The 11,840-nt window shown below is 36.8% G+C and overlaps 1 protein-coding gene across 1 annotated transcript; it reads left to right on the top strand.

Moving 5' to 3' along the window:
• The first annotated feature begins 238 nt into the window (after positions 1–238).
• pts (6-pyruvoyltetrahydropterin synthase) lies at positions 239–11,514 on the top strand. The gene is made up of 6 exons (XM_057826733.1): positions 239–404; positions 841–920; positions 3,440–3,462; positions 6,415–6,471; positions 10,876–10,946; positions 11,083–11,514. Exons 1-6 carry the CDS (start codon positions 316–318, stop codon positions 11,204–11,206), a joined length of 444 nt encoding a protein of 147 aa, XP_057682716.1. The 5' UTR covers positions 239–315; the 3' UTR covers positions 11,207–11,514.
• Positions 11,515–11,840: the final 326 nt, after the last annotated feature.

Genomic DNA, 11,840 nt, shown 5'->3' with positions numbered 1-11,840 from the left:
GGTTAGCTACATTTTCGCCCAAGGCGCCTAGTCACCCAGGGACGGCCCTGCTGGTCAAAACACACATCCCAGCATCTTGACCTACCCTATTAAGTGTGACATTGCCATTAATATTTAACACAAACACCCCGCTTAAACTTTCTTACGTTTTGTTGGCGGAGCAATCGCTATGAATGTGTGATGCGTCATGTGAGCATTTAAGCACGCCCAGTTTTTAACCAATGGTGACGCTGGATGAGTCACGAGAGGCTGGAGGCAGTCGCGGCAGCCATAATAATCTGCAGACTCTGAGAGCTCTCGCCACACTTTCGGAACATGCCTGGATCCGCCATGAACGGCGTCGCGGAGCGTATCGGATACATCACTCGGGTCCAGAGCTTCAGCGCATGTCACCGTCTGCACAGGTGCTGACATTCGGCCAAAGGTTTCTTTAAAGGGTGCGAACGAAGTGGTGTTATCGTCGTTGTTGATGTTGTTGTTGCTACTGCAAAGGGCGCTTAGGATCAAGAGGAAAGCACCTACGTAAGCAGGAAACTGAAATCTACGTGTACGGGCGATATAAGTAGTTGTTGTTTTCTATCAAACTGTCAGGACAGCATTCCATAGTTATGCGAAACGACTATTTATAGTACTGTACTCGTTTGCTGAGGAAATATATACCCGATTTTTCCATCTAGGATAAATTTTTCGAATGTTACATCATATTGTCTCTCACATTCTTGTATGAGTATTTTATACTTGTCTACTGTGATTCTGGATCAAAACTATGCTGTAGTAGTAATGTTTGTTGTCAAGGCTCGCTTACTACACGAAATAAATCATGGTTTTCTTCTCTCGTAGTGTTCACTTGAGCGATGAAGATAATAGAAAGGTCTACGGGAAATGTAACAATCTTTACGGCCATGGACACAATTATAAAGGTGGGTTATGTTTTCATTTCTACTGCACACAAAATAGCATTTTTGTTTGAGATCTTCAATGCATTTGCATACCATATTTCTGCAGGTAAAGCATATATCTTTGCGAGATGTAGATAATATAACATGAACTGTTTCAATGTTGTTATTTTTAGGCCTGTATTTGATGTGATTACGCAAATAGCATCAAATGCTGATTGCAAACCCTCATAATCATATCATGGCGTACTGGACTAAAGTGATATCTTAAAATCTCTTAACTCGATGATGTCATTCAAATGGACATCTTAATATAGGTCTACATCTTATTTACTGTAGTACTATCAACTGCAAAATTGATGAGGAAATGAAGACTGAAACTACAATTAAAAAAAATAATTGTGAGACTATTTTTTTGTTGTTGTTGTGTGTTTGTTTTAATATGGGGCTTTGCAAGGCAAAGGCCTAGATAGCAAAATTATTATTATTATTACTATTTTTAATGGCGTTTCTTCCGCACACTCCAAACCATTTGACCAACCGTCACCGTTAGCATATCAAAATGACCAGAATTTTCGCGAGACAGTGTATTTTTTTAAGCGCCCGTTCGCCCGTGAACGTGTTTAGATTTTTTCCCCCCCAAAACCTTACATGTTCTTCAATTCTTGACAAAATTGCATAATTTACACATCAAAAATTCCAGGATGGTAAGGTGCATAAAAGTTGCATACTGAATTTGCCAAACGGTTCCCTCAAAATTCGCCAAAACTTGCCCATTCATTTCTAATGGGAAGCCATTGACGGCCATGTACGTCATTCCATTCATTTCTCGTGGCAAATATTTCCCCTTCATTTTCAATGACACGAAAACATAGGTGGTTGTGATTTTTGACCGCTTACCATTACAGCCCACTGACATTCAACTGCCGCCAAATTAAGACGATGCCTTTGACAGCCATGTACGTCCAAATTTCCCATTCATTTTCAATGGAGGAAAAACCTTTGTGTTTACCATCACAGCCCATTGACATTCAACTGGCGCCCGATTAAGTCGATGCCTACGACAGCCATGCAAAAGGACGAGCGCCCAAAATGTTCCCAAATCAACCGGAAGTGACCTGATAGATCTGTATCAACCACAGTAAAGCCCTATCGTAATTTCTCCAGAAATTGCGGTTTCTAGTTTTTTTGTTGATGTTGTTGTTTTTAATCAACAAGTTGTGAGGGAAATTTTATTCATGCTTATAAAACACATAACTGGTGTGATACTTTATTAGTGCTGCAACGATTAATCGATGAACTCGAGTATTTGATTACAAAAAAATATTTGAATTAAATTTTGTTGCTTCGAGGATTCGTTTAATTAAAGCGGTGTTTTAATGGTTTATTTTGAAAGTGTTTGCCATTAGTTTTATTGATGAGGGTGGATACACTGCCCTCTGGTCTGCCTCTTTTCACATGGCTGATCCCAACTGCTCCCTGTTAAGACCAACGTAAGCTAAGTTTTTGTTTGAGCTAATGTTTTTTAATGCATTCTTAATTTAGTTTATAGGTATATTTAGCCGTTTTTTGTGGGAATATGTGTCTGAAACATTTGTTGAGAGCATTGTAAAAAAAAAAAAAAAAAAATTAGGATTTTATAGCATTTAAGCTAGCGGACTTTTTCTATGTAAGTTAGCCAGTTGTTCTTTTGTTGTACATAGATCCTCATTTAAAAAAATATATATATTAACCATTTGAGGCTCAGCTCAGGTTTTTTTAATTTTTCATGTTCCTTATCCGATTACTCGATTATTCGAACTAACTCGTCCATCGATGAATCGACCACTAAAATATTCGATAGCTGCAGCCTTATACTATATTCATTTGTTAGACTATTCATCCAGGTTCGTGTGTTGTATTTTTTTTTAACATAATACAAAGAGGTTCTGTTGACTGTCTTATCAGATTTTAACTCCCTTTTGGTGCCAGCCACGGCCAGGTTCTCAAGGTTGTAAGTCATGATGTTTTTCTGTGGAAAACCACCAGAGTTGATACTTAAGTTTCACTTTCGTTTTCATAGATATCGTTTCACAGTCAGCATCCTTGGGTAACGCCCTTTCAACAGTATAAATGTCCAGCCTGTATTGTACTTCTTTGTACTCTTGCGTGTTCACGGCTCCTTGCCGGATCACGCCATTGATATATCAAGTTTTTATATAAAGTCTTCGAAGCAAGCAATCTTTGGTTGGGTCATAGTCATTTCTGTAATCAAGCTTTCGATGTAACACTTGTCTTGGAGGTCAAAGTTGAATTTCCCTGACACAAGTATTTACCAGTTTATTACACTGTAACACCATTTACCATTTACACTTTGCCAAATTTGCATGAGTAGGCTCTTTAGTGATATGTTTGCATATTTCAATCATTCAGTCTGTAAAATCTATTTAATAGCATTTTTCAGTGACAAGATCTTTAAATGTAAAGATATTAATTATTATTCCCATTCATCAGAATTGTAGTCTATTGTTTCCCAAACATTAACAATATATTTCTGTCCACAGTGGAGATAACAGTGCGAGGAAAGGTGAGTATCAGGTTTTATATTGCTTTAAACCTCCCATTACACCTTGTGCCAAAAAACACTTCTTGCTACTTATAAATACACACATATATATTTGGCGGAAAACATTCAGGTGATTTGAAGTTCCGCTCTCAGACCCCCAATTTGGCCAAATTTCAAAATTGTCCGATATGCATGTGTGATACATCATTGGAAAGCTTGAAATTAGGGCTGTCAAAATTATCGCGTTAACGAGCGGTAATTAATTTTTTAAATTAATCCCGTTAAAATATTTGACGCAATTAACGCACAAATACCCCGCTCAAACATATTAAAAGGACAGCAAAGTGAAAGGTGTACTTGTTGTGTTTTTCGGAGTTTTGCCGCCCTCTGCTGGCGCTTGGGTGCGACTGATTTTATAGGCTTCAGAACCCATGAGCATTGTGTAATTATTGACATCAACAATCGCGGGCTACTAGTTTATTTTTTGATTGAAAATTTTACAAATTTTATTAAAACGAAAACATGAAGAGGGGTTTTAATATTAAATTTCTATAACTTGTACTATTTATTAACTTTTATTTATTTTCTATACATTTGTATAAATATTTATAAATTTTATTTATTTATATATGTTTATATATTTTGTTTATTATTTTTATTTATCTTTTAAGAAGTACAAGTCTTTCTATCCATGGATCGCTTTAACAGAATGTTAATAATGGTAATGCCATCTTGTTGATTTATTGTTATAATAAACAAATACAGTACTTATGTACCATATGTTGAATGTACAGTATATATCCGTCTTGTGTCTTATCTTTCCATTCCAACAATAATTTACAGAAAAATATGGCATATTTTATAGATGGTTTGTATTGCGATTAATTGCGATTAATTACGATTAATTAATTTCTGAGCTGTAATTAACTCGATTAAAAATTTTAATCGTTTCACACCCCTACTTAAAATCTCAATTTTCTGGGGGAAGAAAATTTTTGAACAGGTGGGCATGGAAAAAAAAAAAAAAAAAACCCTATCTGGAGGTGAGAGCACGCGAGAGCAGAATTACACACGCCATGACTTTAACGAGATATTATCGCGTGCTTACCTTGTTTGGATCCAAAAACTCCATGTAGCATGCATCACTGAGTGTCAAGACACAGCTGTGAATGGCCACAGCTGGATTTTTTGGGGGATTTTATGGGTGAAACATGGTGATATAAGAAGGGTCGCGATGCAGAAATCGCAGACTTCAAGGAGTGGTCGAGATGTTCTTTTTCATATATTTACTCCTTTAAACATTTTTTTCAATTTTTCTTTGTTGGATCGATTATATATCATCTAACATATCGGAAAAAATGCGACAGTAACAAAAAAAATACAATTAACCGATAGTTATGAGGTAAATATCCGTGACTTTTTTACAGACGCCATTTTTTTCATTGTGACGTCATTTGTTTAAAAGTTTAAAATATGCAAGTGAATAATTTTTTAAAGTCGTTTTTTTTTTTTTTTTTTAAGCGAAATATTAGACGTCAATTAATGATTATAAGCTAAAAATGACTGACTTTTTTTTTTTTTTTTTTTTTAAACCTGTCCTGTTCAGCTGTTTGACACAGAGAATGGAAGTCTAAGGGCCCGGATTCTGAACAGTTTTAATGTTTCACATTGAGAGTCTGACATACTCCCATTGTGATCATTCAAAATACCTTTTTATTATGACAAAGCAGCGAACAGGAAGGGGTTATGGGGGGACAGAAGAAAAGAAATACAAGAGAAGAAAGAAAAGAAACACATACACAAACAACAACAAGAAATACATTGAACATCTAAACTAGTTACTAATATGCTGGTGCTATCGTCAGCGAGATGTATTTCCGGTTTACACCATGTGGGGGCCTATTGGCCAGTGAAAGAGGAGAATGGGGGTGGGGCTGTCTTTAACACTATAAGCTAAGTGATTGAAAGGGGTAGAGTGTACACAAATCAGTTCTGTGATCTAGAACCCAGTAATCGTGTGAATCTCTTATGAGTGTAAAAAATGACTGACATTTTGAATAATAAATATAATTAATTACCTTCGTTTTATGGCTGGGCTGAAACAAAAGCAGTTTCGCGACGTCTGTAAACGGGGGTTTCCAGGGTAAAACGGACAGATTAAAAATAGTTCGGGGGCTTAATGGGCCATGAGTCTGCTATGGCAGCATATAGACGTATTGTTCTTTGAAACACAACCTTTGTTTTGGCTTAAAATACAGCAGTTTATTTTAAAGAGGGGTACAAGAGCAGAAACTGCTTTTTTTATCCTTGTCTGTGTTTTCCGCCATATGCATTTACAAAGATACATATTTCACAATTAAACTTTAAATTAATGTATTGTTGTAAGTTTGTCTAGAACTGTAACATGAGTCTTTATTTGTATCCAGAGTTGCGTAATATCTTAATATTTTCCCATAATGACCAATGCATAGTCTGTAGACATTCTTTCAAAGAGGTCAAGGTCTTCAAGTGCATATGCCAGATGTAAAAAGGATGTCTCATGCTCTCTAAAGGACTGATTCACCATTTAAGCTAAATGAATCCTTGCGTTGTTGCTGTCATGAAAATCAATTCATGGAAAGACATTGAAGATAAATGTTGCTCTGTACCCATAAGCCCACATGACCTCTTTAGACGGAGTTGCAAAAATGTTCCTTGACTACTGTTTTCTTTTTTTCCCCTCCCCTCAAAGATTATAGTTCATTAATCACTATCTTCCATTAATATTTTAGAAGTTTCAGCAATTTTCTTCATTTTTTTCCCTTGCAAAATTGACCTGAATAAGATATAGTAATGTCATTTTTTGACAACTCAATAGGATCTTATTCATGATCTATCATATATTGTAATGCAATTCATTGGAAAATATCAGTCAAGGCATAATTAGTGAGAGCAGTGTAAATGTAACTAATCTGCATGTATTTTTCCGAACAGATTGATCACATTACCGGCATGATAATGAACCTGACCGACTTGAAAAGGTGCATTGAGGTAAGAATTACAGAACAGGAATTGAACAGCATTTCACTGTACAGGTGTGAAGTAGAAGTTGACCTATATGGGATTTTCTATACCGCTTTTTAAAAAATTCAGCCAACTGTCAATGTCTGAAAATCTGGTTGGTTATGAAAGGTAATTGAAACGCCCTTTAGGAGTTTTTTTTTTTTATTCTGCTACTTCCTTTTCTAACAGTGGCCACTAGATGGTGCAAAATTACGATTAACAAAAGTCATCACCCAAACTGAACATTAGTTATTCTATTATATTGGCTATATACATGGGTTGAACAAAATAATGGAAACACCTAACATTTTGGCAACATAATTGTTAAAGAATGGCATGAGGAACATTCTATTGAAGTTGAGCATCTCGTATGGCCGGCACAATGCCCAAACCTCAACATTTTTGAGCATTTATGATCAGTTTGAGATTCAATTAAGACGTCGATTTCCACCACCATTGTCTCTAAAAGAGTTAGAGTGTATTCTAACTGAAGAATGGCTTAAAATTCCTTTAGAAACAATTCACAAGTTGTATGAATCAATACCTCGGGGAATTCAGGCTGTAATTGCCGCAAAAGGCATTTCTGATTTTGATATTGATTTTTTTTTAAGGTGTTTCCGTTATTTTGTCCAATCCCTGTATCAGTTAATATCGGCCAATCCTGAAAAAAGTCCATCTATCACTCCGATATATCGGCTAGCCAATGCATCAGTCGACCTTTTTGACAAAGTCCAGCACCCAAACAGCTATCATAAGTTCTTCTACTATATCGTCTTATTTTTGCTAATGGCCCATCTTGAAAAAAGTCTATTTATCGGCCTTTATAAGAAAATCCAGCTTTCTACTGGATCGGCATATTTCTTGGTAATGGCCGATCTTGAAAAACAGAAGTCCACATATCGGCACGATATATCGGCTGACTGATATATTTGTCAGCCTTTTGTGTGAAGTGCATATTGCACTATACAAGAGAAGTGCGAAATTTCTGATTCTTAGATTATTCGCGATTCGGCCATGGAAGATTTGAGAACGATTCACAAATATCCAAATTCCAATTATTGAATTATACCAGGAAAAGCGGAAGTAAAACACAGTCAGCGCGGTCTTTGGGACGCAATGAGGAACGGACCGAGAATAAATATCATGTTCAACTCATGCCGCTAGATAAAAAAAAAACAATCATACCTGACTGCAGCTGAAAGCCACTACAAACACCACCCAGTTGCTAGCTGCTACAAACATACGGCTACAATAGGTATCATATATATGTAGCACTAGATGCAAAATGACAGACGACGTCCGTGTTAAAACATGTATTATTGAACAGAGATGCGAAATGACAGACTTTCCGGCGTGAGTAAACAGCCGCCATCTTAAAGTAGTAGACCTCTCTAGAAGGCTGTGTTGTAGCGAACTTTATTAACTTTTTATCTAAAATGCTCCTTAATCGGCAGGATCTTGTCTTGAATCTATCTTTAAATGATGAAATAGTTTTAAAACTTTGACAAAAGTAGACAGAAGGCAAATTGTGGAATAACGGGAGCAATTTTAACAACTGTAACAGCTGATTCACAACATTAAATTAATTGAATGTAGTTTAAAGCTGCTGATACAGAATGGGGACTGGAGTTTTTTATTTACTGTTATTTTTGTATATTTGTTTACTGTTATATTTTTAATTCAATTCAATTTATTTGTATAGCCCTGGATCACAACAAGTTTGTCTCAAAGGGCTTTGCAGAGGCAATATGATACCCAATCAGAAACAGCAAATGAAGCAACAAAGATGAATAAATAAAGTTTAAGTCCTGGGTATCCCCCATCCTTAGACCCTCCATGTCGGCAAGGAAAAACTCCAAAAACTCCAGAGTCTTTGGGAGAAAATGAGAAACCTTAGGGAGTACCACAGTCAGGAGAGATCCACTCTTTATATGTTATATGTTAACTCGATACTGAAATAGTCGTTTGGTTTAGCCTGAGAGAGGATTTTTGAACAATTTTGAAACTAATGTACAAAACATTAAAAAAAAAAAAAAAAAAAAGGAGGGGGGGGGGTGTATCAATAATCATTTTATAATCGAATCTAGCTTCTGAATCGTAATCGAATCGTTATGTATCCAAAGATTCCCAGCTCTACACTTTACGCTGGCACTTTGGAACTTGCACATGCTATAATATCGGTCGACCCTTATGGCAAAATCCAGCACCCAAACAGCTAACATAAGTTCTTCTACTATATCAACTTATTTTTGCTAATGGCCCATCTTGAAAAAAGTCAATTTATCGGCCCGATATATCAGCATGTCAATATATTGGTCGACCTTAATGAGAAAATCTAGGACCCACACGGCCAAACATAAGTTTTACTACTACTGTATATCAGCATATTTCTTGATAATGGCCAATCTTGAAAAAAAGTCCACATATCAACCCGATATATCGGCTGACCGATATATTGGTCAACCTTTTATGTGAAGTGCATTTTGCACTTTACGCTGGCACTTTGAAACTTGCACATGCCAATATATCGGTCGACCTTTATGACCAGGGGTGCACATACTTTTTTTGCCCAGGTTCTCAGAGGAGGACCTGGAGATGTGACTTGGTCCTCATTCAGCTTGAGAGCCGACCCGCCTGATGCGATAAATTTATGACAAGCTTTACTTAGAGCCAATTAACTTTAATTAATTATATTAACAATTAATGCTTGATTAACATCAACTGGCACAACAAAATTGCCATTACTTTGAAGTGAAATGTAAAGAAATAAAAAGCACCATTTCAAAATAAAGGGCATTATGCGGCTCCCACATTAACTCCAAGCCTTTTTAAAAGTGGGATGTCCTCCTCATAAGACCTCATTGAACGTGCATGTTTAGCTTTGTAAAATGCGAGCAAAAACACGTTTGTCAGTGCATGTCGCTGTTCATTACCTTTATTCCGCCCTATTCCGCCACTTGTCCATAGGGCGAGTGGGGTCCTGTTTGACATCGATAGTTTGCTTAATTCCCACATGCTCTGTTTTTTTCGTGCTTTTCAAAGTTTGGATGGCTGAAATTCTTTGACCCTACATAAAATGCGCTGCTCTTATCGGCGACATTGGGATTCTCACGGCACATTTTGTACCGCATTTCCGTGCGAGCATCATTTGCTTCTAGCCATGATACCTCCTGTAGCCACTTTTCAGCAAAAGTCCTTTTTTTCAGTAGCTCCGGTGACGTCTTTGTCGTCTGTCTGTCTTTAGACGGGGGTGGGGGAATACGGAAGTAATTACTCAGTGTGGCCTGCCTCTTCGACATTTTGAGAAGTTATTTTCTCGTGTCCGCCGCAAATACAGTGGTCAGCCATCGGTACGCAAAAGCGTATGGAAGCCGTTGAGGGCCAGCGCGTTTGTCTACGTCCAGTACGCATGCGCGCATGCGGACCACTTATGTGAACCCCTGTTTATGACAAAATCCAGCACCCAAACAGCTAACATAAGTTCGTCTACTATATCGGCTTATTTTTTGCTAATTTCCAATCTTGAAAAAAGTCAATTTATCGGCCCTATATATCGGCCTCCCGATATATCGGTCAACCTTTATAAGAAAATCCAGCACCCAAACAGTTAAAATAAGTTCTTCAACTGTATGCATATTTCTTGATAATGGCCGATCTTGAAAAAAAAAAAAAAGTTCACATATCGACCCGATATATCGGCTGACCGATATATTGGTCAACCTTTTGCTAATTGCCAATCTTGAAAAAAGTCCATGTATCGGCCTCCCGATATATCGGTTGACCTTTATAAGAAAATCCAGCTACCAAACAGCTAAAATAACTTCTTCAACTGTATCGGCATATTTCTTGATAATGGCCGATCTTGGGGAAAAAAAGTCAACATATTGGCCCGATATATCGGCCTCCCGATATATCGGTCAACCTTTATAAGAAAATCCAGCACCCAAACAGTTAAAATAAGTTCTTCAACTGTATGCATATTTCTTGATAATGGCTGATCTTGGAAAAAAAAAAAAGTTCACATATCGACCCGATATATCGGCTGACCGATATATTGGTCAACCTTTTGCTAATTGCCAATCTTGAAAAAAGTCCATGTATCGGCCTCCCGATACATCGGTCGACCTTTGTAAGAAAATCCAGCTACCAAACAGCTAAAATAACTTCTTCAACTGTATCGGCATATTTCTTGATAATGGCCGATCTTGGGGAAAAAAAGTCAACATATTGGCCCGATATATCGGCTAACCGATATATTGGTCAACCTTTTGTGTGACGTGCATATTACACTTTACGCTGGCACTTTGGAACTTGCACTTTTTTAGTTTTTAACTTCAAATGGTAAATGTAAAATATATCTATGATTTAGAGTGTTATTTGTCCTATTTACAGGAAGTAATCATGATTCCACTTGATCATAAGAACCTGGATAAGGATGTGCCATATTTTGCCAATATTGCCAGGTATGGTTTATGTATTGCGAACTTTACAATGGACGTGATGAATGAAGTGAGAAATGAGACAAAGCCTACATGGTTAATATGAATTTTGTTTTCGCTACTACCACTACTAATTTTTTTTTTTTTTTCTGTTTCTTAGCACGACTGAGAACCTGGCTGTTTACATCTGGAACAACATGGCAAAAGCCATCACTCCTAACGTCCTCCACGAAATAAAAATACACGAGACCGATAAGAATATTATCGTATACAGAGGAGAGTAGATGCCAATGTCTACCCTCATTTTGAAGTGCCGTTTATAAACCTTGTGTGGTTTGCCTACTTGAACTCAAAAACAATGTTTTGTGAGACAGGTGTCTTATAAGGCTGGTACTATTTTTGGTCTGGTATGTTACTTTTTTGTATTAATTATATTACAAGCATTTTAAGATGAACAGCCATCTCGTTTTTGAGGGGGTTCAAATCATTCTTTCCTATGTAAAATACATTTTTAATTAGTGGTCATGGACCTTATTGTGTGTAACAAGTATCTGTATGCACTGATATAGTAAATAAATTATTAAATCCTTTAGCCGTACGTCTCCAGTTACTCTTAAATCATCTTTTGATTCCCGTATTGGCATTGCAATGTGTAGATAATGTAAATATAAAAGGCAGTAACAGTAATTTGGAGTTTTTTTTTTTTTTTTTTTAAATAGTATTTTAATGGAATTTTGACTTACCGTATTTTCACAACCGTAAGACGCACACACACAAGGCGCACCGCATTATTGGGCGCATGAAATACATGCGCTACCAAGCGCACTAGTGTGCGTGCTTGCTAACATGCCTGCTAGTGTATTTTTTGTTATTTATTTTTTCTTAAGGCAGCGGGAGCAAAACGAGTTCAATTGTACT

Source organism: Corythoichthys intestinalis, chromosome 21 (genome assembly GCF_030265065.1).
Source record: "Corythoichthys intestinalis isolate RoL2023-P3 chromosome 21, ASM3026506v1, whole genome shotgun sequence".
In the NCBI taxonomy this organism is placed as follows: Eukaryota; Metazoa; Chordata; class Actinopteri; order Syngnathiformes; family Syngnathidae; genus Corythoichthys; species Corythoichthys intestinalis.
This window is presented reverse-complemented; position numbering and strand designations above follow the sequence as displayed.

What these genes read in the sequence shown, in the direction of transcription:
- pts (XM_057826733.1), top strand. Translation starts at nt 316, where the DNA reads ATGCCTGGATCCGCCATGAACGGCGTCGCGGAGCGTATCGGATACATC. An exon ending in CCATGGACACAATTATAAAG is followed by an intron (nt 921 to 3,439) that starts GTGGGTTATGTT and finishes TTCTGTCCACAG; the next exon opens with TGGAGATAACAGTGCGAGGA. An exon ending in TATTTTGCCAATATTGCCAG is followed by an intron (nt 10,947 to 11,082) that starts GTATGGTTTATG and finishes TCTGTTTCTTAG; the next exon opens with CACGACTGAGAACCTGGCTG.